This window comes from Plenodomus lingam (genome assembly GCF_022343315.1).
Source record: "Plenodomus lingam strain CAN1 chromosome Unknown contig_27, whole genome shotgun sequence".
Lineage (NCBI taxonomy): Eukaryota > Fungi > Ascomycota > Dothideomycetes > Pleosporales > Leptosphaeriaceae > Plenodomus > Plenodomus lingam.
Genome location: NW_027093942.1, coordinates 1,115,152 through 1,140,114, shown reverse-complemented (window position 1 = coordinate 1,140,114; position 24,963 = coordinate 1,115,152). Strand labels below are relative to the sequence as shown.

Below are 24,963 nucleotides of genomic sequence, written 5' to 3'. Positions count from 1 at the left end.
GTTTAGAACTCTATAACTCTTAGATCCCTAGAACTTATTAAAACTCTTCTCTAAGAAAATAGGTCCTTATTCCTAATAGAAAGATTAGAGTTGCCTAAGCACTATTAGATAGAAAATAGACTCCTTCTCTACTAGGATTAACTTTGCGTGCCTGCTAGATTAGTCCTATATACTAGACTAATTTATAAGGCTTATAATTAAGTGTCTACTACGCACCTATTAGCTACTAAAACCTATTAGATTCTAGCCTAACATTACTACTAGAAAGGTATAGAGACTACCTATAAACGCTACGTTTAGAACTGTATCTTATACAGGAGAGGGCACCTAAGATAGCACTAACTCCCTAGCATACTCTACCCCCTTCCTATCCCTAGTCTACTAATGCAACACCTATGCATTAATTTTAAGGATTTTCCCTAGGATTAACGTGGTTATAATTAGATTATAGTTATTATTAATTGCCTATTAAAGCAAGCTATTACTATCCCTTACTATAAAACTATAGACGCCTAAGGTATAGCTACCTTATTTATTTAGTAGGTGTACTAATTTAGATATACTCTAGATACTATTATTTCTAATTAAGGCCCTTAGTTTATATCTAGTTTCTAGTCTAAATTCTATTAGATTATAGGCACTAAAGTTAAGCTCTCTACTACCTACTACAAATAAACTAATAGACAAACTAAGATTATAAATAAGTATATTAATTAGAGACTAAGGCCTTTTGTATCCTATTACTAAGATAACTAGAGCGACCTACTACCTATAATAGACCGTGCCTAAAGTACTCTTCTATATTTATCTATTAGTATAGCTCTATATTAGCTCCTCTTTAGTTCCTTACTAAAGCAAAGTTAGTATTAGAAACTAGAAAAGACCCTATCTACTATACTAGAGAAACTAAACTATAAGGACGCCTTATCCCTTGCTACTTAGATATATAACGCCTAGAAGATTACTAAAGAAAATATAGAAAGAGCTTAAGACTAAATACGCTCTACTACTAATTACTATTATTATCTAGTTAACTAGAAGGTTAGTAACTATATTTATCTATCTACTACTAATCTTACTATTTTATAACCTAGCTAAAAACTATCTAAATAATAGGAAGGTCCCTTTAAGGTATTAGAATAAGTAGGAAACGCGTATTACCTCTAATTGCTACCTAGTTCTAAGATCTATAACGTTTTCTCTCCTAATATACTATACAAAGATCCTTAAGACCTATTACCTAGATAAGAGGCTCTAAAACCCCCTAGTACGCCTATACAAGGTATAGAGGAATAGGAAGTAAAAGAAATCCTAGCTAGCAAATTATATTAATCTAAGCTAAAATATAAGGTTAAGTAGGTTAGACACAATCCTAATCCTATTTAGTATCCTACCTCTAACTTTATAGGTGCTCCCTATAAATTACAGGTATTCTACTAATAGTATCTAAGTTAGCTAGGTCCCCTACGCAGCTTACTAAAATAGATTCAAGCCTAGGAAAAGGGCAAGGAGGATCTAATATTACTTTATAATAATTATACCTAATATTAGAACTAATTTATATCCTATTTAGCTACGTATTATCTATTAACTACTATCTATTACTATTATTCTTATTGCTATTTATTATTATATCCTATTTAGAACTAACCTAGAACCCTTAAGGTTCCTAGGACACTACCCCTAGGAAACCTCTTTATTCTATATCTATCTCTCTATTAGAACCTAGTTTAGACTCTGTATTAGCTAAGATAGCGCCTAGACTATCTTTCTTAGCTAGCTTCTAGATAACTAGTATAGCAGGTGTAGGAGCAGGTGCAGGAGTAGGGGCAGGAGCTAGGACTAATTTAGACTCCTTCTTATAGAACGCCTTTATCTTAGCCTACACTAGGAAGGTTGCCTCCTAATTTAGTGCTAATTCCTCCTTAAGTTTATTAATAGCCCTTATTAAGCCCCTAACTGCTAAGACTATCTTATAGATACTATTCTAAAGCTAATATAAATTAGATATAGTAGTATAATAGGTAGCTATAAGAATTTTAGTAGCTTCTATACCCTTAGTCTAAGTATTAGTAATAGTAACGCACTTAGCTAGGTTTTAGGCAGTTTCTTAAATAGTGGCCTTAAACTGCTTAATATCCTTCTAATAAGTAACTATAGCTTCCTTATCCTTATCCCCTTTAGTAGGGTTTGCTACTAGGCTATAGTACTTTTCTAGGGCACCCCTAAGGGCAGAGTACTCTTAGCTAACAAAAGAAGGAATCTGCTAGAATTAGTAAAGGAACCCTATTAGACTTAGATACTTACTAGATTGCAATACTTATTCTAGGAGATATAGTACTAGCACTTCTTAGAATTCTTTAACTTAAAATTAAAATTATTAAACCTGCCCCTAGCTAGAGCCCTAACTACCCTTATATAGAGAGCGCGATAAGCAACAGGGAGAACTTCTAGTAGTACTAGTACTAGCATAGCTAAAGGTTCTAATTTAGATTAGCAACTATTTAATTATATAGATTAAATACTTACTAGATTTTAGATAGATTAGGTTAAATAATTAAAAAATTAGGGATATAGAAATAAGAAAATTAGTAGGTAGAGGGCTAGTTATATGCAGGCTAGGGATAGGGGTCCGTGCCCTAGGAAGAAGAAGTGAAGGTAAAGGCAGAGGTAAAGGTAGAATTATTTTGCAAAAAGCTCTTCTTTAATAAGGGATCTAAACCTAATCCTAAGGATAGGGACTATCCTTTCTCTATAGGAGGGGGTAGTGTAATAATAAGGTAGAATTGCCTGCCTATTGTTCTATACTAAGTTAGGCCTAATAAAGGCCTAACTTACTAATTTATATAGAGAACAGCTCGCCTATAGTTAGGATAGGTATATTCTTCTTATCCTTTTGTATAAGACCTATAGGTGTAGGAATCTTATCCTTTTCTATACAGACGCGCACTCCTATATGCCTTTAAGTCGTATAGGATACCTTTTGGATGCCCTACCTACCTAAGTCGTTACACTATTACTATAACTAGTAGGTGTTAAGATAATTATAGTATTAGTAAGCAGCCCTAATTTAGGAAACTAGCTACCCCTAACCTTAGGCTAAGTTAGGGGTATAAGGACAATACTATAGTAAAGGAATTATTAATAGTAGAGGCTATTAAGTATCCCCTAGATATTAAGGTAGGGTTAAATAATCCTTCTTTCTTTATTCCCCTCCTCCTAGGTAGAGTAGAGAATATGTAAGCAATAGTTAATTTAGGGAACTAGTATTTTAGTGTAGTTAAGGAAAGGTTAGTAAGATAGATTAGTAGGAACTTTATTAATATTCCCCTATAGCCCTTATAATATACCTAGGGAATTACTAAGGGTATAAGGATTTTATAGTTAGTAGCCTTAGACTATAATTTATATAGTTAGTAGTCTTAGCTTTTAGCTTATATAGTACCTAGTCTACCCTATTAATTAATACTAGGCAGACTATAGCTATGTAGAGAGGGCGTTATTATAGATATACTACAAGGCAATTTAGTAATTAGGGAGGTAGGGAATATAGTAGTGTAGGAGAGCAGGAGACGCCTATATCCTACCTATATCTCTATTATCTTAGGTTTAGTTATAGTAGGGTTATTAAAATAAAAATCCTAATAGGAAGATATATAGGTATAGATTTTTATAATAAATATACTAGATATTTTATAGGTAATATATAACTTGCGCCTAGTAAAGTATCTAGGAAGTGTTAATAATAGAAGTGCTATTAATATACACACTATCTATATTGCTAGTAACACAGTCCCCTATAGTCTAGAGTATAAAACTAGGAAGATAAAGTTGCTACTAGAGCTATAAGAGTTTAGGGACCTATTTAATAAAGAATTAGTAGGTAGCTTGCTGCCTTATTAGGGTAGTATAGATTACTATATTTAGTTAATAACCCTCCTAGATAGAACCTAGCCTAACCCCCTATAGGGTCCCCTATACCCTATATTACGTAACTAATTACTAGAACTAAGAATATAACTTACTAAATTAATAGATAAGGGCTAGATTTAAGCCAGCTCTTCTATAGCTAGAGCTCTAGTATTATTAGTAAAGAAGCTATTAGGTAGTTAGCGCCTTTATATAGATTACTAGATACTTAATAGTATAACTACCTTAGACTAATACTTACTACTACTTATTAAGGAAACTTTACGCACTCTATCTAGCGTAAAAAAGTTTATAAAAGTAGATATTTACGCTACCTTTTATAAGGTTAGAATTATAGATAGCTATAAGTCCTTAATAGTGTTTTACACCTAGTTTAGGCTATATAAATAGTTAGTATATCTATTTAGTCTTAGTAGTGCGCTATCTACTTTCTAATAATATATTAATACTACGCTTATAGAGTTACTTAGATTATATATAATAGCCTACCTTAATAATATCCTAATTTATTTAGGAGGAGACTAGTTTAACTATATAGAAAAAGTAAAGCGTGTACTTATACTATTAAAAGAAGTAGGACTACACCTAGACTTAGAGAAATATGCTTTTAGTATTAAGAAGGTACGCTACCTAGGCTATATTATTAAGGTAGGTAAATTACTTAGACCTAACCCTAAAAAGCTTAGGGTAGTACAGGAATAGGAATCCCCTAGGAATATAAGAGAGGTAAGGAGTTTTCTAGGTTTTACTAACTTCTACTATAATTTTATTATAAAGTTTTCTAAAGTAGTAGCACCTTTAAACTAACTAACTAGGAAGGACACCCTATTTTAATAGGGAGAGGAAGAATAGAGTGTATTTAATATACTAAAAAAGGTATTTATATCTAGACTAGTACTAATATAATAGGACCTAGCTAAAGAGATATTACTAGAAGTAGACTATTTAGGATACGCTCTTAGGGGTTACCTATTATAAAAAGTTAGGGGCGTCTAGCGCCTAGTTACTTACTACTCTATAGCACTAATACTAGAGAGATAAAACTATATAATATATAATAAGGAATTGCTAGCTATTATTAAGTATCTTAAAAGTTAGTTAGTAAAGTTATAGAGTGTTTATAAGCTATTTATAATATTTATAGATTATAAAAACTTAGAGTATTTTACTAGCCTTTAGAGCTTAAGTAAGTAATAGTGCTACTAGGTAGAGGAACTTTTAAAATACTAGTACACCCTATAGTATAGATATAGCTATCTTATAGGATAACCTAATACCTTAAGTAGGTAACTATAAGATTTAAACTCCTCTAAAGCAACACTATAGTTAGTAATACGCCCTAAATTAATTTAGGTTATAGTATTAAAAGTAGAGGAGGCGTCTAAGTTACTAAAGGGCGCTAGCCTCTTTACTAACCTATATATATAGATACTATAGAACAAAGTAGTACTAAAAGATAAGATATACTAAGTGCGTCTTAATATAGTTTAGAATAGCGCTAGGTCTTTCCTAGATTTAGCTAATATAAAGTAATAGATTAGGGACTATATAATTAGCGCATATAGCACTTTGCTTTAGAGGGGCGTTATTTAGTTACTAATATAGGAACCCCTTATAACTACTATTATATAGCAAGTATATAAATTAGGTTTAGTAGGATATCTAGGAAAGAATATAATATTTTAAATACTACGCCGCGACTATTATTAGGATAGAATATTAGGAGATATTACGCAGTATATTTAAAACTGCTATTATTATAGTACTTATATCTCCTAGAAGCGCTAATAGGGTCTATTATAACCTATACTAGTTATGTTATAATACTAGTCCTAAATATCTATAGATTTTATAGTTAACCTACCTATAAAAGATAATAGCAAACCTTAGTACCTATTAGTTATTACTAATAGATTATCTAAATATATTTAGCTTAAAGTAATAGTCTCTATAGTAGCTAATTATTATGTAAGGATCTTCTAGGATAACTAGTAGTAGTTCTAGGGCTTCCTATCCTCTATTATTACTAACTAAGGCTCTAACTAATTAGGATCTTTCTAGATAATATTGTGCTAGGTAATAAAGATAAACTAGTTACTATCTACTATATACTACCCTTAGATAGACAGCAGGATAGAGTAGGTAAACTAAGAAGTATAGGTAGTGCTGCGTATAATAGTATACTTTAAGTAGACTAACTAGCCTAACTACCTACTAGCCTACTAACTTGCACTTAATAATAGGGACTCTAGTATAACTAGTATTAGCCTAAATCTACTTTAAAATAGGTATACTATAGACACGCTATAAAAGTTAATATTACTACTAGTAAAGCCTAAGAATCCTTATAGAGAGGCTATAGCGTTCTTATTACACCTATAAAGGGGTATAGAGCTAGCGTAAGCTACTATTATATTCTAATAGCAATAATAATAGGAAGTAATAAACTAGTCCTAATACCTAGCTAAAAAGTTCCTAAAAAGTAATATAGTTTAGTTTATAATACGTAATATAAAGATAAACTAACTAAGTAAAAGGTTTAACTAGCTATAGGTAAAGTATAAAGTAATAGAAGTTCCTACTCTACTTATAGTAGTATTAGACTTACTAGGGAGCTTGTATAAGACTATGTATATAGATCTGCTAGAGAGAGCTGCTAATAATCTGCTACTAAGCTAGAAGCTTTAGGACTTATAACTAGGCCTAATAGTTACTTTAGAAAATAAATATATAATACTAGATAAATAGGAAGTAGAAGAGATCCTTTATATAAAGAATATAAGAGAAAAAGGAAAGTGTTAAGTCCTAGTAAAATAGAAGGTGTATATTAATCTAATATAGCATCTTCTAGAGGTAGTATAGGATACTAAGACTCTAGATATATTTAAGGAATAGTATAGGGATATTACGTATAATAATAGCCTAATATATATAAAAGCTAGGAAGCAAGGGTAAAAGGAAACTAGAATAATAACTTAGACCTTTGTTACAACTAAGAAGTAGAAAGGTATTAGAGAAATCTTTTAATTATCCTTATAATACTCTAAGTAAGTGCCCTACTACTAAAGTTTTATAATATAGCTAATAATTAGGTAGTAGTATCTATACTATTACTATCTATAACTAACCCCCCTTTAGCCCCCCCTAAACTATTATTTATATTATTCTAACACCTCTATATCTCTTAGTAATAGTAGTAACGCTTACGTGTAGTATAGGTAGGGGACAACTTAGTTAATAAGTATAAGTAGTAGTAGTAGTAGTGTTAGGAGGAGGGTAGTGCTTTAATAGCTTACTAACGCGTAGCACCCTAGGCCTAAAGAAAATAAATATTAGAATAGATATAAAGGGAATAAGGGAAAACTAATACTAATAATAAGAGTCTTAATACCTTAAATAGTACACTTAGTAGCGCTCTTAAGCTTATTAATATAAAGGTTAGTTTAGGCCTAGGTCTTATTTATACGCTAGTTAATACGCTAGAAGGTAATACTAGTAGTAGTAGCAAGCTATATAATATTATTATTACTATAACTACTATATAAAGGCGTAATAGTAGACTAAAGAGGAAATACTAGAGTACTAGTAGTAGATAGAATAATAGCACTAAGCTAATACTAATTATAGGCGCGTAAGTAGGTAGTAGGGGTAAGTAGAGTAATAGTATTATTAGTTTAAGCCCTTAATATAAGATCCTTAAAATAATAGTAGAGCTAATAGAACTATAGTATAAACTAGTAATAGGTGCCTTTAGTAGGTTTCCCTATAAAAGTACTAAGGGTCCCCTTCTTTATAATATAAAGGTAATCCTCCTAGTAACTATAATAAAACTAAAGCTAGTTATAGAGGGCTTAGCAAATATTAGGATTATTAGTAAGGATAGCTTCTAACTAAGTATAAGTCTTATAGCTATAATAGTAGGACTTATATAAGCACCCTAGATATAGTTAGAACTTGCTATAAAGGAAATAAAAATTAAGGGGAACTTACTACTATCTTTCTAATAGTTACACTTACTAAAGAGATAAAGCTAGTTAATATACTAATTATAAGGAAGTAGCTTTATAAAGCTACTATTATATTCCTTATTATCTAAGTTACTAGAAATAATAAAGCTACTAAGTAACTAGGTTTAGGGAGATATATACTAAATAAAAGGTTAGTATAGGAAATATAGGAAGAATATTAGAAGTATATACCTTATCTTAGTAGGCCTAGCGTAGGGTCTAACTACCTTATAGTAGATCCCTACTACTAGCACTAGTAGTAGTAGACAAGGATATAATAGGGGCTAGATAGGCAAGATTAATAGAAAAAGAGTAGAGAGAGGGCTAATTAGTAGGGAAAATCTATTATATAACAAAGTAAGTTTAGGAAATTTATAGTAGGGTAGGATAGCTATATTAGAACTTTTATAGTAGGGTGCTAAAATAAGTATATAGATGCTATACGCGCGTACTACTTAATATATAGGCCTATTATAAATTAGGAAGAAATATTAAGATATAATAATAAAACTAAAAAATTTAGTAATAAAGCCTAATATAGATTATAGAGGATAAAGATATAACCTTAGACCCCTAGAAAGCTAATTTTATAATAGTGTATAGGGAAGGTTAGGGGTATATAAAGGGCTTAGGCTTATACCTAAGCCTAGGTCTAATATAAGATAGACTAAGTCTAATACTACTACTAAGCAAACACACTAGACACCTATAAAAAGGCGTAGAGGGCTTATCTCTCCTTTAAGATACTAAATACTATTATTAACGCTTATTGCATTCTCCCTTAAGGCTAATCTATAATAGTAATACTTAGGGTAGTATCTTATATATAGTCTACTAGTATGTAATTACTAGGATTTTCTAGTAGGAAGTTATCCTCTATTATAGTTATAATATATAATATACTACTTAGCTAGTAAATATTCTATTAGGTTAAGTAGATTAATTTAAATATAAGATGTTATAGTAGGAGATAGAGGTTTAGTAGTAGACTAGGATAATAGGTATTAATTAGATATTAAATAAATTAATATTATATATATTAATTCTTATAGGTATTTATACTACCTATAATTACATAATCTATCTAGCTTAGGCTACTGTAGCCTATGCTTAGGTTAGCAGGGTTAGCAGAGCCCTGTGTCCTAACACGTAGACCGCATACCTATGTAGACTGTTTACCCGTAAGGTACGATATACTTAATAAAGATTAAGCAGATTACTAAGCTTAAGATATATATTTCTAAGCTCTATCCTAATAGTTATAATGTCATAATTAATCTCCCAAATTATTCCTAAGCTCGTGATCACCCAATTCAACAGATTTTTTCACTCGCCGTCCTCTTAGGGCTGTAGTACGCGCAGACTACTGTATAGGTATGCACTCGTGTAGCCTTAACTGCTACATCGAAGTCGCTTCTGATCATATCTACAGAGTACTGCCATTACTACTGGTCCTAGTGATGACATACAAGGATGGAGGGTCCCGGTGGTTGAGTTGAATGACTCTAGTCTGTCGGGACGCGGCTAGTCCTGATCGAGCGAGATAGGTAGTGGAGACGAGATTGTTTACGTCCAAGATCTCCGTCCAAACAAAGCAACAACCGGACCGTCAACACCAACACCCACCTGACGCGAACGACACAGCGCCCTGATCTTGTCTTGTTGCTGCATAACATGGTCTGGTGATATATCATTCTTTTGTCAGGCTTTTTCTTTGGAAGTCTCTTTTTGGTGGGACAACGCCATGGACTACACCAACGAGAATGTGGTATGTTGCCAGGACGCCAATGGATGCAGCCGTGTCAATGCTAACTGTACTGTAGGGCGCGATGAAGCGTTCTGGTATTCCTCCACCAAAACCCATCACTCTCCACGCCTCTCCACCGCCCGCTCTGGCCGAATTGCGAGATTCGAGCATGAACACCCGCTCTGCAATCGCGCCGTCATCGATGAAGCACAAACCGTCCGGCTGTAAACTACCCACACCCATCCTGAATGAATCCAACGAGCTGCTGACATACCCAGTGCCAGAACCCGCCTTTAAAATGCGCAAGACCCTCAAGGAGAAGGCTGGCGAACCTATCGCACTGAAGCCAGGCGCCTCATCTATCTCGCGCTTGCCCCCTAATAGTGTTAAGGGCATTTCGGGGCGTAATCATGCAGTCTCGACCTCACGCATGCCTTCGAAAGGCCTATCCAAACACTCGTCTGTGGCAACCCTTGGTGGTAGTGTGGGAGGCCCGCGGGGCCCCGCGCGACCCAAGTCTGCCTACGGTCAATACAGTGGTCATGCACGGAGCAAGTCCTATCATCAGGGCGCGCGGCCGGCCACCGCAATGAGAGGTGGCAAGGATGAGGAGGACGAAGAGGAAGCGGAGCGCAAAGGTGTGCAACCATTTCATATCCCTATGAGCCCCACCGAAAGCATGCATGTTTCGAAAAGGACAGCGTCATCCTACGTAATGCGCGCAAATCCCAGCCATATGTTCTCTCAGAAATCCTTGTATTTGTGGACGACGCGTCCTGTCTCTTCTCATTCTGTTCTTCGCCCAATCACACCTGTCATCGAGGAGCCTGCTCAGATTGATCGCGGTGACATCTGCACAAGTTTGGGAGCGCTCATTTTGCGCGACTCAAAAGCAGAGTCTGGTGGAACTCATGACGGCCGGAACTCTTCATCTAGCAAGGGAACCACCGTATTTCTGAGCACGAAAATGTCCCAGTCTCATCTTTCTCTGACTACAGCCCCCCCTATCCGACCGCAACTTATGGCCGTGTCATTTCGGCAATCAGTATCAACGCTCAAGAAACCACCACAATCACCTTTCCTGAACAAATTCACTAACGACCGCTGCCCAGACTTTTACGATGAGCGCATTGAGAAAATGGAACGCGAATTCCGCGTATTCAAGGAACAGATGGAAGGTGATGTAGGACAAGCTACCAAGTACAAGGAGTCAATCCAGCAACTCCAGAATCGGGGTAAGTCAAGACAGCAATACATAAAAGTCATGCATGACTCACACAGATCCTTAGTTACCGAACTAGAGGCGATTCGTGCCCGTCTTGAGGTCGTTAACAAAGGGTTGAACTTCGAGCTAGACGACACGCGAAGCTGCCTCAAGTCGGTTAAGATGGAGATGGAGATGGCGCAACAAAAACATTCATACGAAGTAGACGATCTTCGCCGAAAATTGCGCAATGAGGTTGAGGAGCTGGAATTTCGATATCAAAAAGACACTGCACGGCTACAGAGGCAGAACGAAGACGCAGAGAGCAAGGTGCGAAAGGACCTAGAGGAAAAAATTGATAGACTTCTCAAAGATCACTCCTTGGAGCTAGCGGAGCTTCGCAAGCAGCTGGATATCGACAGTCAAGCAGAGCGCGCTAGACAGTCAGAACTAGCCCAAAAGATTGAAACGGAGTATGCCTCGAAATTACGAATGGCTGCACTCGACTCAGATGCGAAGGAGCGAGAAGTCCAGCTCCTGCAGGGCGAGGTAACGAAGGTGAAGGCTGAGCTTGATCGTGAACGACTTCTAAAGGCAGGCCTCCAGATCCAACTAACAGAGTCGATCACGAACAATCTGGCCATGGATGCAGCGAATAAAGCGATGAAGGAGAAGATCGATTTCCTTGAGTCAGACAGTCAAGCCCAATCGCAAGCATTCAACGATCTCCACAAGCGGATGCAGGATGCTATCGAAGCTGCGGAACGAGCACATGACAAGTTGCGTCAAGAAGAAACGCTTCGACGGAAATTGTTTAACCAAGTACAAGAGCTGAAAGGCAACATCAGAGTCATGTGTCGTGTCCGACCAGCCCATAAGTCGGAAACGGAACCTGCACTTATTGCTTACCCTGACTGCGACACTGACTGCAAAGAGGTGGCCATCACTGGCCCTAGCAAGCAAAGTGCGACTGGTAAAGACATTACTGCGTCATACACCTACTCTTTTGACCGTGTCTTCGGCCCCACGACTCAGAATGCCGAGGTGTTTGAGGAGATTAGCCAACTGGTACAGAGTGCGCTGGACGGCTATAATGTCTGTATTTTTTGCTACGGCCAGACCGGGTCTGGGAAGACGCACACAATGTCGTCTGCTGATGGAATGATTCCGCGAGCCACGGCACAGATATGGGAAGAAGCACAACGACTACAAGACAAAAACTGGCGGTACACGATGGAAGGGTCTTTCATCGAGGTCTACAATGAGACCTATAACGATCTGCTGGGTCGTTCAGAGGATCTCGATAAGAAGAGAATAACCGTGAAGCACGAAAAGAATGGGAAGACCTACCTGGAAAATGTTGTGAGCGTCATGTTGGATGGTCCTGAGAGCGTCGTAAAAATCCTTACTACGGCAAGTAAGAATCGGACCGTAGCCGCGACGAAGGCGAACATGCGATCAAGTCGAAGTCACTCGGTTTTCATTTTGAAGCTTGTAGGGACAAACGAGGTCACTGGGGAAAAGAGCGAGGGTACGCTCAACCTCGTTGATCTTGCTGGATCTGAGAGGCTTGAACATTCCAAAGCCGAAGGTGCACGACTTAAAGAGACGCAAAACATCAACAAGAGTCTAAGCTGCTTGGGAGATGTCATCAATGCTCTGGGAACAGCCAAGGAGAGCACGCATATTCCATACAGAAATTCTAAGGTACGCTAAATCCTCTCACATGAAACATCTCGTTCAGAACCCTCGCTAACAGATGAAAAGCTCACATTCCTTCTCCAAAATTCTCTCGGTGGCAACTCCAAAACGCTCATGTTCGTCATGGTCAGTCCGCTGCAGGCACACTTGCAAGAGACTCTCACAAGCCTGAAATTTGCGACTAAGGTACACAACACGCACATAGGCACTGCGAAGAAGCAAACAAAGAACCATGACATAAAGCTGTCTGAGATGAAGCAAGAGATAAAGCAAGAACGACGAACTTGCTGAGCTATAATCTACCGTTCATCGGACCTATTGCTGCTATGCGCTCGGCATTTAGTCCACTCGGGCTACACGGCATGCTTGTGGTGTTGGAACACGTGTTGAATCATTCTTTCATCCAGCAACTGCTGAAGTGTTCGAGGTCGAACTGCCTGGCTTTCTCCTTGTTCTTAGTTCCTCTTTTAGGTTATTAAGTGTGTCCATAAGCGGAAGCGGGGCCACTGTTGTTCTTGCGTCATTTTCTGACACGATTCAGTACCGAAACTGTGTAGCTGTATATGTAATGCGCGTAAGGAGTGTGGCAAGGCTCTTAGTTGGAGTTAAGGCAATCAATAGGGATATCATGACTTGTATGACTTCTACGTCTTGCCTTTTCTGCGTTTACATATTTGCAAGTGACATTAATTTATGTAGTGTATTTTTGTCTAGTAGTTTGTCTGCCCGTTAGCATAGTGCTAATGGGGTGGACGGCATATTGTGAAGCAAGCGCTTGTTCACACCTGTATTGTCCAGGTAGTAGAGAGAAACATACACTGTAAGGTATCAATTCGCATCTCTGTCTTCTTTCTTTCGCCCAAGAGGACGTCGTATTTTCATTTGGCCAGACGAGAAAGCATAGTCAAGTAGAGATAAGCCAGAAATATAGGTTCTATGCGGTTTAAGGCCTTGGATTCCAAGAATGATGGTGTAAAACGTTGCCTATGTATGATGGATAGTACCTAAACTCCTATGTGGATTTATTTAGATCTAGATTATGTGTAGGGCATTCCCAACATGTTGAACTACAACGAATGTCACTAACAATAAGGGGAGAAGGAGGTGATGTAGATGTACATCAATTCGTAGGAATATGCTGATGCCATGGCATTATAGTCATGATCTTTATCTTGTGTCTACTTGTACCTGACCTATAGGCGGAAGAAACTGCGACTTCGCCATCAAGATCAACACCTCCCCCCTCCCTGCTTTTCTATCTTACAATTCTGTTCATAAGCTCCATAGCAAGAAACAAGGATCACCTCACAAATAAACTCAGCTTGCGCCTTTTCTCACCGCCCCGGCGGTTTCCAATCAAACAAATCTCCCGCCTCTATACTCCATGGCCCCACGTCTTGATCAATCAGCGGAGTAAGAACATCGACTTGTGCTGTAGTCGCGGATAATCCATCTGATTGTACCCTCAAACTCTGCGTGCGTTTGATTATGCGACCTGGATCCTTCTTCTTTGATGCCGGCAGCCTTATTCCCTTGTCCACTACTGTCTCCCCAATGGTTGAAACCATCGTGTCCATGGTTAATTCAGAAACTTCAGTCAGCGCACTCGATATCCTTTGCAGTGGAAGATTCCGCTTCTCCCAGTCTTTGACTGCGCTGGGGATGGGCGCATCGTTCTCGCTTCGCACGCGCCGAAAGCTGCGGCTTTCGGATTTGCAGGTTTTCGGTGAAATTTTAGTTTCTTCTATATAATCTGTCCCGGGTTTCTTGGGTTTTTTCGATGTTTGAAGGAGTGTATGGAGTTCAGTGGTGCTCATCAGAGAACTTTTTGGAGCGGCGTGGAGGGGGTAAGGTAGTAAGACAACAGTCTTGTCATGGTGAAATGAATGGGGAGCGGGCATGTCGTTTAAGCCCAGTTTTGGTTTCTTGCTGAAGGCGCCAGTGGATAGAGCGGAATTCTTGGGGGAAGTAGACGAGGTTCGGGAGCGGGTAGAGGTGGTATCGGCATGTGCTGGTGAGACGGCGAGGGACAAGGTGTCTGGTGTCTTGATTATACGGGATGGGACCGTAGTTTCAAGGGCTGCTTTTGAATCCGCTGTGGGAGATTCCTGCGGGAATATTCTCCCTCGCGAATTTTGCAGTGGGGAGGTTTTGGTGGGCACGTCAAGAATGACGCATTCTTGTACATCTTGCTGCTTCCCTGCTAACTTACCCACTGTAATAATCTTCGTTTTGGAGGGCTTCGGGGTTGCTTCTGTATTATATGTGAGCAGCGACATGGGCGGAGAAAGCGCAAGAAGAGATTCATCCATCATGCCGTGTGTGAGTTCTGGATCGTCAAACATGGCCAACGTTGGCTCTGGTGGCGTTGGGGCAATCCTCGTTCGCTTCACAGGTTTTCCCACTGGCCTCTGCGCCTTCTTTCGCTTACTACTCAACTTTGGTGGGACCTCAGAGAGTTTGGTCTTACTCTTCCCGCAGCGTGAGTTCCCTATGTCAGGAACGACAGGTGAAGAATCTCTGCTAATGCTGCACGACAGTCGCCCAATTTCTTGCACTGTGCCAGGTGGTCTTGACTCACTATACATCTTCGATGTCAAGGATGGCAGCGTCTGACATATTAGTGTTCCCCGCATGACTCCAGCTGATAATCGTAATGACTTGGTTTTGGGGTTTCGTGGCAGCGAAGACGCCGGGACAGGCCTCTCCAGCGGTACTTCAAGGGTTTGGACTGAATTTTCGACGTTGGCCAGCCGGTTCGAGACACTCACTGGAGGTGATGATCTTGGAGCAGGGTGTCGGGGAGTTTCCAAAGTTCTCGCGAGGAGCACTGGTGTTTTGCCCCGAGAAATCTTTGGCGTCTGCACTGAACGCCTACCGGGTACCATGGTGGACTGATGATTAGTCTTTGACGCAGGTACAGTTTTGGAGGCGAAATGAAGCTTTGCTCCTGTTTTAGCTACCATTGTTGATGTATTTGACACAGTCATATCGGGAGAGACGGTAGGCAACAATTTGGGCTCAGATTCGACATGGAAGACATTCGCAACTGGTGGAATCAAAGAAGGGAGTTTCTGGACAGCTTGGGCAGCTGGTGATTGTGGTAAACATGAGACGGCTCTCTTCGCGATAGGACTCTCCTCTTGTGTCGGACTAGAGGCTCTCCAAGGCGATGCAGGCCGGGGGAGCTTCGGCCGTTGCGCTGATGGTCCTGCGTCAACGCGGTTCTCCTTGTCCTTTGCTTTGCGTGCCTCGAATGGGGACTGCATGGGCTGCGCCTTCCCGAGTGGACCTTTTGGTGTTCCCAATAAGGTATTGAGTGATTTGTGGGGCAGCTGTGATGTGTTCCGCTGCACAATGCTTGAGGCTACTACCGATGGCCGCTGGAAAGGTCGTGTCTGAGAGGCAACAGTCGTTGGACGCGCCGGTATTTCTTTGAGCTTCTTCTCGAACAGGGGCGTCAGATCGGTCTGGGTGACGCCAATGGCTTCTGCCACCTCGATCATGATGCCCTTGTCGAGGTTAAGCTGGTCTCCTTCCTGCAGCTCGCTGCTGTCCTTGTAGTACGTGTCGCCGAGGAAGTTGCGCGATTCGTCATAGACCATGACTCGGTGGTTGAAGGAGTGGAATCTGAGGTAGCCATCTTGCCATCGTTTCTGCTTTCGTCTGACGTCGTGGGTGAAGAGACAGCGGTATTCAGCCACAGGCGCCGTGTTCTGGGATGCGGGGAGGACGACGGTGTCATGTGGCGTGGTAGTTTGTAGAGGCGCCGTCATTGTGGATACGTCTTGAGAAGAGGGGTTGTGAGACTGGCGGGCGACATGAAGGTTGAGGCGCTTTTCCTGTCGCTGCTGCTGTTGCTGCTACTGCACGTACCACTATAGTTGGTTGTTGGCAGATAAGTGGCTGCTATTGAACGTGGACTGCCGACGCGTCCGAAGCAAGATTTGGAAGCAAGCGCGTTGTCTGCCCGAGGACGCCTTGCCGCGCAACCATGTGACTTTCGTGGCGGTGCTCATGGACACCTTGGAGCACACAGTACATTGTAACTTGGCATACCTACAACTACACTCTGATCATGCCTCCACTATGCTTCGCATGAATTATAAGACAAGTGTACTGTTACCCTATTCTGGTGATTTCTGCTACCAAGACATGGCCGAGATGTTCCATCATCGGTGTGGTGGGTACGGTGGGTACGGAAGGGACTGTAGGTAGAAACCGAATGCTGGACTGTTTGAAGCTGTTCCTAGCCTGTCGCTATCACTGGGTGATTATTGTGAATCATGCTAACCCGTCATGCCTAACCTACTTTGCAGAGTAATTACGCTGGACCAGGATTTCAAACAGCTGTCAGCAGTTGCCGAACAGTCTACATAGGTCCAGTTGGGTACCGAAAATAGGCCGAAGCCATGTCTGTGAGTAGTGTACTCTACATACCCCGTACGCTATGCACTGGACTTGGGTAGATTACATCTAATTTTCAGGTACTATAGATGGACCAGTGAGAATGCTGAAGAAAGTGCTCTAGTGTACACAGTACGTAGGTATTACCGGTAATAGGAGCCCATGGTGCGTATCATACTGTGCACTTCTCAGTTCCCACCTCTCCTCTACGAGTTTCTATTCTACCGTTACATCAGATACGCTCTATCATTCAATCATCCCACCTTCGACATGAAATTAGCTACCAGCTTTACCGGTATCCTCTTCTGCCTTTCTGGCGCTCGCGCTGCTGTTGAACAAGCATATGTACATTTGATCTACTTCTTGTTGCGTTTCAAAGATACCTAGTGAACTAACACAGCCCAGGTGTGCCTTAAGTTTCCGGGTACCAGCAGCTTCATAGCAGCTGATGACCCTGGTAGATGTGGGTACATGCAGTCGTCTCCTGGTACAGATGAGATGGAAATGTGGGTTGGCCGGAAATGCTCCATGGTTAGTGCTCTCTCTCTCTCTCTCTCTCTCTCCACATCCAGTTATAGCCTCGATCTACACACAGAACATGCTAATAAAAATAGGACTCGCCCTGCAAGCACAATAGCACTACGTGTAGTTGGCAGGTTGACGGTGACAAGGCAACGTGCAGCTAGAATACCGGTACCTATTCAACACACAATATTTCGGCATTTCCTCCCCCAAACCATTGCGATGTATCTGCTGTACGTAGTCATACATGCACCATAGGTGCATCTTCTCAACGGCGCGCTATTTTCCATCGAAGCCTAGAGATTCAATCGACACCATGCCCATGCTTGCCGTTTCGTACCAACACCTCTGTATCATGAATACTGCTGGTGGCTCTTTCGTGAGAAGGCTGATGTCAGCGTGGCAATACCAGAAAAGTATCACACCGCCGCGGCGAAGCCTCCAAGCACAGCCATTGCTAGCGGGGAACCTACGCATGGCTCACATGTGCACGTACCCGACTACTGGCTACTGTACCCATCTACCTAGTCCCTATCTACCTCATACCTACATACCTACCTACCTACCTACTTACCTACCTACTGTGCACAATCGGGACATTCTCCTTCAACCTTGTCGCCTCATCACCTCTCTCGTCTTCATCAAGTCTTCCTCGCTTGTTGTCGCGACCACGTTGCAAAATGCAGCGTGTGCAGAGAATCACGGGCCGCTTCCTTACGAGGACGCCCAACGAGGCTGATGTCGAGGCCATGTTGAAGGACTTCAATGATTCCAAGGCAATGCTGGAAAAGGTATGTTTGTTGCTTTTTGTTCTTGCTATGGCCGACAGCGCAGGGGCGGGAACTGGCGGGGGTGTGGGACCTGCCTTGGAGTACCCCGTCCCGGACTTATATACCCAGAAACCCAAGCGTATACACAGAGGCACCACCCACTGCTGAGTCGGTTTTGCTTCCGAGACTGTTGACCAAATGCATTTTGCTCTTTATGCCTGACCGGTACAGGTGGAAGCTTGCGCGAAGCAATGGCGTGATGCATGGACAAACATTCTCAACCACCAACTCGCCACGGTGGAGAACATGTACACCATTTTCAAACCTCTTGGTGGTGAAGGGACGACCGCACATGTTGCAGCCGAAACACCACAGTCCACGCTGGAAAGGGTTCACGGACTGCACGATGCCTTTGCAGAGCTGAAGACGGACATGATGGAAGAAGTCAAGGACATCGATAGGAAGCTGGTTATACCCGCAAAGCTCGCCAGAGATGCGCTCAAGCCCATGGAGAAGGCCATCAAGAAGCGCGAGGATGCCAAGGTCTAACTCACTCGCTTTGTGCTCTGGACTGCGCTGACATGCTGCCTCCCAGGTCGACTACGAACGCTACAAGAGCCGCTGTGAAGCGTTACAGAAGAAGGGCACCCGCTCTGAGCGTGAAAATCATGCCCTGGCCAAGCATGAAGCCGACCTCGAGCGCTCCACAGCTGCCTACCAGCTCAGCGACGAGAACCTTCGCCATCGTCTACCTCGTCTCAACGCAGCCACTTTCTCCATCCTACCCCACCTTCTCACAAACCAGATCGTATTACAGAACAATTTGATTGGGAACTTGTACACTGTACTGCATCAATACTCGCACGGACAGGGATACCCAGATCCACCACCCGAACCTGAAGAGGTCATCCCGGTCTGGGACTCGGCTTTTACCCCCTTGCGCAAGGAGATGGAGGCAGAGCTGGGACTCCTGAGGACAGGCAAAGCGGTACACTTGCCAATGAGATTACCAGACAAGGGCGACACTTTGACCGGGTTGGGCATCAGGAATAAAGTCTTGCCCGGCCGTCGGGTCAGCAGCAGCGACGGCGTTCAGACGCTAACACAACGTCCCGCGCGGCCTACAACAACTCTCACATCGCCAGCAGAGGATGGTGCACCACCCGTCAGTTTGTCCAATAAGCCTTCTTACAGCTCTCTGAGCGCTTCCCAGCCGAGGATACCGTCCAGTTCGCCGCACCTGACACCAGGTTCAGACAGTTATGGCCGACGTGCCTCGTCAACATCGCAAGCATCTTCCTACTCGAACGGTACAAACGGTAATGACTACTTCAACAATGTCATATCAAAAATATCATCAAACAACTCCACAGCATCAACACCGGGCCACTCCCCAAATCCAGCTGCAGGCAAGAAAAAGCCGCCGCCACCACCCCCGAAGAAAATCGGCTCTTTTCAATCTGACTATGTCATAGCCATGTACGACTTTGACAGCCACACGGCCGGCGATCTATCATTCCGGGAGGGTGACCGTATCCGCGTGCTCAAGAAGACGGAAAGCTCGCAAGATTGGTGGGAAGGAGAGGTTCATGGGATGAAGGGTAGCTTTCCAGCAAACTATTGCAAGTGAGCTTACAGTGACTTTGTCTCTATAGATGGATGCGGAAGGCTTGAAGATGTCCCACCTGGGACTAACTTGCGAGCTCAGGTTACGGAATCTTGTAAAAGAATACCAATAATTGAATTGGTCCTTGCACTTTACTTCGGATGTATCTATAAAAGTACCGATGAATGGCATAGCAAGTGGTGATGTCTGTAGTAGAACGAACGAAGTTACTACTGGTAGTACAGGGTCAAAATTGCAATGATGAATCTACCATGTTATACCCCAATCACAGATTGTGACATTCGAATGGAGTGGTTCCTGACCGAAAAGTTCGGCCTTGAACATGAAACAAGCCGTCTCAGCCCCCACAGTTTCCCTGGCTCCCGTGTCGGGGTTGTGGAGCCACCACATCATGGGCTCTTGCATGTGCGAGTCTCGTGCGCCTTGACTATAGGAACCCTCGCAGATAGCTGAAAACTCACAGCTCGCCCGCTTGGTCTTGCCTCGATGTCTTTTCCTCCGTTACTACCACTTTTTCCCCGGTTCAAAATATAATGACAGACAACATGGTTTTGCACCCAGTACGCTCGCGACGCTTTCCTCGAACTATTTCCAAGCCATGAGCTCAAAGCTAATCACAGCCCAGACTGACGCGTTGGAGCCCCCATTTACACCAAGAACGATCCCTCCCAACGCGCCAAATGCACCACTCACCGCGTCGCAAACATCATTAGCCAATGTTGGCGTCACCACAGGCCAGCAGCCTGTCCTGGACACAGCATCGAACATACCATTGACAGGCCTTGACTCCTTGCCTACCATTACAGGCAAGGGAGGCAAAGGTCACAAGATAGTGCTTGCCAACAATGCAATCGAGCAGTTCCTAGACGATGCCCTCAATCTAGAGCGGCTGAACAAGATCCATAGCCTCTTATGGATGGCTGGTCGCCCCATGCGCGCGCGGCCGCTCCATCGCTACAAGATGATGGGCTTCCATATCCTTCCTACACAACAAATGGATCTTCACTTACTCAAATTCTCAAATAATCTTATCCTCAAACCGCTCCCAGAGTGGGTCTTGTCCCACGACTTCTGGACGGGTTACATTTGCTCCAACAAAGCATTGCACCGCTCAGCATGCGGCTTTCTCCTCTCTTACGTCTGGCTCATCACTACGCCCATAGACTTGAATCTCGCGCATGACGAGACTCTTCTCCCGAGCTTCGTGACATGGCACTGGTGGAAAGATTTCGTTGCTGATTTCTACGCACACGTGGATGTCAACGCGCTACATCAGGTGAATCAGAGGTACCAGTTTGGTGAACTACGACTTAGTCGCATCAATACTATTTACCGTACTCGGTATTTTAGTACACATTTTGTACGTGGCTACTTGTACGGGTATAACCGTTACGTCGTCTTTTTCCAGCGCAACTTTAGTTGGATCTTATCCGTCTTCGTGCTATTCAGTCTGGTACTCAGCGCTATGCAAGTTGGCACCAGTCTACAGGAGTTACAAGGTAATAGGACGTTTTTGAGGGGGAGTTACGGCTTCGTAATCTTGAGCATGGTTTGTGTCGTCGTGGTTTTGGCCGTGCTGGTGGTGGTATTTGCTTTCATCTTCTTATTTAACATGGGCGCTGCTATCGGTCATGTGAGAAGAGTGACGAGAGATAGGAGGAAACAAGCTGCGGAAGTAGGAGAACGGCCCAAGGAAGGTGGTAATGGAACGACGTGTTAGTTCCTCTGCATGAGCTGAATGAGCTGAATTCTATGTAAAGCAATGGCCATCGCGAAAACGATGCAAATTGACTTACAATATCTGCAATACAGTGGTTACAGGATTTCTACTTTGGTCTTTAACATTCATAACCGATTAAACACACAATTTGTATCCAACCTAGAATAACTAGTCAAGTTTGAGAATTTCATAGCATGTTATTTCACCAACGCAAGAATTCAGGCGCCCCTGACAAACAATTTAAGAGACTCCATATGCTGTCCAGATGTGCCGCACCCAAGTAAACCTATTGTGTGATTACTGAAAAAAAAATTGTATTACCTGTGAAGATGAATAGAAAGCAAGATAACTTCATCTTCTTCTAATCTGGCAGCTTCTCACGGCTACTTTCGTCGTTCAAGTTGAAGTTGTAGAGATTTGGAGATTAACTTTGGCGTCGGGGTTTTTTATGGGCCTGGCTATTAGTCTCATCATTACACTAGGTACCTAAGTAGTAACTCAGGTCGGGTTTCGCTCTTGCTGTGCGCCCTGACGACACTAGAAAGATCGTGGAAATGATACTGTAGGCGACCTACATCAATCACTTATTCACTTGTGAAGCAAATTCCCAATATATAGCTAATGTTTTCTCAAACTGGACTTGCGATCGATAATAGGTATCGGATGGAAATCTGGATATCCTTCTCAACGGGCTTTCATTCGTGGATACTTCTTCTAGTGTCTTAATCGGCCTGCATTACATTTAGTCCCAAGTAAGTTGATGACTAGTGATATAATTAATATGGATTTCTAATCCGACCACCGCCACCATGAGCGACATGGTCACTATACATCCATCAATATTATGCGTCTAGCATACTTTAGTCTTCTTGTGAGAAGAACTTAGTCAATATTTATGGCATGGAGTGTTCAACAGTATGTAGTAAATTATCGTGACAAGCAAGCAAAGAACAGGCATCCACATCGCGCTCAGCTTTCATACACGGACACTATTCCCACACTCTATATTGTGCGACAAGTTTTCAAGTTCCTATGGCTATGGTATGTTGAAACATTCGTATGTTGAAATTTACGCATAGTAGAGTGGATGCCGCTGATAGGGCTGGCCTTGAGATACCCATGGTCCTTATACGACCGCATTCTCGATGTCATGGATTCTACAAATATCTGCGTTCAGACTTAATTGTTCTTTCCAAGTACTATCTCACAGGAAGATCGCTTTACATTCCAAGTATTACAGTAAGTCCCAAGCGGTATTGTAAATAAATACATGGACGTATCCATTACATCACATGCCACAGTTATTCAGTTGTGCGGTATTTGCGACCTCCCAAATAACTCCCCAAAAATTTCGACTTCAGATCATCGAGGTGCATGGCGACTTCTGTCGGTCGATGAATGTTATTATCTACTTCCTTAAATTATACATTTGATGTTTCACACGTTAAGATACCGTTTGTAATGAACCTAACATGCGAAACGGGCTACAGGCTTGCCTGTAGGTAGCTGCTTGTTGTCTTATTTACCTCATGTTGTATGTTCGCTACCGAGCTTATACTTTATGTGCACAGTGTATTTGCATCAAATTCGTGCTGCCAAAACTTGAGAGTTAGTGTTCGGACAGTGCAGGCGTTGAGATTGTTCGACATGGTATGGTGTTTGGTTCGCTGGGATGGTCGGCGAAGATGCTCCCGATGCAAGTCAAAGGGGCTGGCCGAGCGATCGATACCTAGGTACCGGTAGGCATGCCGTATGCTCAGCTCGACACGCCAACCAAACACAACTCTAGCCACAGCGAACCATTACTGTCATCTTCCATGTGAATACGGATGATTGCATGGTTATCTTGCTCCATTATGACATCTTTTGCCAAGTGTTTTTGTTTGAATTGAATCGTCTTCTCGTCGCCTGTCAATCCCTGCATCTCCTCAAAGCCGCACCAATGCGAAATGTGGTATCATCTCCACTCATGCATAGCACCCAACGCGACTGCAATACACAGTCCAAAAGCCTCCCGTAATGCCAGATAAGCTTTTTTTCGACCTCTTCTCGAGCACGATTGTTGGCCCAACGGGCGACACAGTGTTCTTTTAATCTATCTTCTTCAAGTTCACCTCGCTAAATACGCTGGTCATCCCGGCGCTTAATATGGAACGCGGAATAATCAAGCGGAGCAGCCGGGTCGTCAACTTGCTCCTGACCGTAGACTGTGGGGAAAAGGACAACAATGCATTACTTGTTTTGTTCTTACTTGGTTTTCCAAGACTGAATGGGATTGAAGGGGTATATATGTTACTCGGGCAGGCGCAGATATATGTTCAAAGATACCTCACATTTACCTCCACCTAGAAATATACGCGTTGAAGATAATCCCAGCCATGAGACTCCGCACTCTCCTTCCCGCCGCCTTGCTAGCAGCTACCGCATATGCCATCGACGACCCCTCTGTAGCAGACCCCTCCTCCTCTCCTGAGCCGACGCCTGTTGGTGCCCTGTGGACAGCTTCCTGGGATTCCACAACTTTAACCCCCTTCACCCTCCACTGCCGCACCACCACAACCTACACAGTCCCCATTTACACTCTCGCCCAACTCTACCCAGATCTCAAAGACTTCGCTCCGCAGCTCAAAGTATTCTACAACAAGCAACTATACGCCGGCTCGTGGGGCGGCATTGATGTGCATGGCGTGGGGCGTGAGTTGATCAAGATGGAAATGAAGAATGTCCCCTTTAAAGTGCGCGAGTGGCTGAAGAAGAATGGAACGCAGAGGCATTTTAGTGTGCAGGATGACCAAGTGTTTTTTGCACCAGGCGCAATCTATCCCATTTTGCCGCTTTGGGTCGATGATGGAAGTGCTGATAAAAGTAGTGATTGTAAAGGTATGTCGCTTTCTTCAATTGTACAAATACCGGATAGATGGTATTGGTGAGATGCGATTTGAAAAGAATTAGGGCTGACTGGAAAACTCCAAGGCGTTTTTGACGATTTGGAAAAGTACTCGAACGAGCCGAGGGATGGGGCAGTTATTGGGAAAGTGCAGCATACGAACACCGACGATAAGGAGGTCAAATTCACTGTTGAAGCGATGTTGGTGAAGAAGAAGGTCGGGGAGGGTGAGGAGGCAAGGGATGAATTGTAGTTTCAAGCTATTGTTTCACTTTCGTTCGAGACGATGATGTATGGTGCGCGTTGGAGATGCCAAGGGAACATTATTTGTTTCTGGCTAGAGGTTTTTTATGATACTACGTTTTACGAGATATTAGCCCTAGTTGGTTGATACAGGCTTTTGTATGACAGTTTTATCAAGTTATAGATGAAGTTGGAATA

At 42.3% G+C, this 24,963-nt stretch overlaps 6 protein-coding genes across 6 annotated transcripts; 5 read left to right on the top strand and 1 right to left on the bottom strand.

Moving 5' to 3' along the window:
• Nucleotides 1-9,681: 9,681 nt before the first annotated feature.
• IAQ61_007365 (uncharacterized protein) lies at nt 9,682-12,880 on the top strand (the record flags this gene model as incomplete). Its single annotated transcript, XM_066097543.1, has 6 exons — nt 9,682-9,705; nt 9,761-9,908; nt 9,963-10,322; nt 10,797-10,919; nt 10,974-12,595; nt 12,656-12,880. 6 exons carry the CDS (start codon nt 9,682-9,684, stop codon nt 12,878-12,880), a joined length of 2,502 nt encoding a protein of 833 aa, XP_065952585.1.
• A 1,043-nt stretch (nt 12,881-13,923) lies between these two features.
• IAQ61_007364 (uncharacterized protein) lies at nt 13,924-16,365 on the bottom strand (the record flags this gene model as incomplete). Its single annotated transcript, XM_003840651.1, has 1 exon — nt 13,924-16,365. The coding sequence occupies one exon, from the start codon at nt 16,363-16,365 to the stop codon at nt 13,924-13,926; it is 2,442 nt and encodes an 813-aa protein (XP_003840699.1).
• Nucleotides 16,366-16,682: 317 nt separating this feature from the next.
• IAQ61_007363 (uncharacterized protein) lies at nt 16,683-17,891 on the top strand. Its single transcript, XM_003840652.2, has 5 exons — nt 16,683-16,705; nt 16,909-17,032; nt 17,086-17,341; nt 17,402-17,527; nt 17,611-17,891. The coding sequence occupies exons 3-5, from the start codon at nt 17,159-17,161 to the stop codon at nt 17,680-17,682; spliced, it is 381 nt and encodes a 126-aa protein (XP_003840700.2). The 5' UTR covers nt 16,683-16,705; nt 16,909-17,032; nt 17,086-17,158; the 3' UTR covers nt 17,683-17,891.
• A 307-nt stretch (nt 17,892-18,198) lies between these two features.
• On the top strand, nt 18,199-20,098 carry IAQ61_007362 (uncharacterized protein; the record flags this gene model as incomplete). The annotated part of the gene is made up of 4 exons (XM_003840653.2): nt 18,199-18,309; nt 18,520-18,831; nt 18,884-19,889; nt 19,944-20,098. The coding sequence occupies 4 exons, from the start codon at nt 18,199-18,201 to the stop codon at nt 20,096-20,098; spliced, it is 1,584 nt and encodes a 527-aa protein (XP_003840701.2).
• Nucleotides 20,099-20,513: 415 nt separating this feature from the next.
• On the top strand, nt 20,514-21,635 carry IAQ61_007361 (uncharacterized protein; the record flags this gene model as incomplete). The annotated part of the gene is made up of 1 exon (XM_003840654.2): nt 20,514-21,635. The coding sequence occupies one exon, from the start codon at nt 20,514-20,516 to the stop codon at nt 21,633-21,635; it is 1,122 nt and encodes a 373-aa protein (XP_003840702.2).
• A 2,378-nt stretch (nt 21,636-24,013) lies between these two features.
• IAQ61_007360 (uncharacterized protein) lies at nt 24,014-24,775 on the top strand (the record flags this gene model as incomplete). The annotated part of the gene is made up of 2 exons (XM_003840656.1): nt 24,014-24,515; nt 24,609-24,775. The coding sequence occupies 2 exons, from the start codon at nt 24,014-24,016 to the stop codon at nt 24,773-24,775; spliced, it is 669 nt and encodes a 222-aa protein (XP_003840704.1).
• Between the last annotated feature and the right edge of the window lie 188 nt (nt 24,776-24,963).

Excerpts from the sequence above, each read along its gene's own strand:
- IAQ61_007363 (XM_003840652.2), top strand. The coding sequence starts at position 17,159 with ATGGTGCGTATCATACTGTGCACTTCTCAGTTCCCACCTCTCCTCTAC. Across the intron at positions 17,342-17,401 it reads CTGCTGTTGAACAAGCATAT|GTGTGCCTTAAGTTTCCGGG; the intron begins GTACATTTGATC and ends AACACAGCCCAG. Across the intron at positions 17,528-17,610 it reads TTGGCCGGAAATGCTCCATG|GACTCGCCCTGCAAGCACAA; the intron begins GTTAGTGCTCTC and ends TAATAAAAATAG.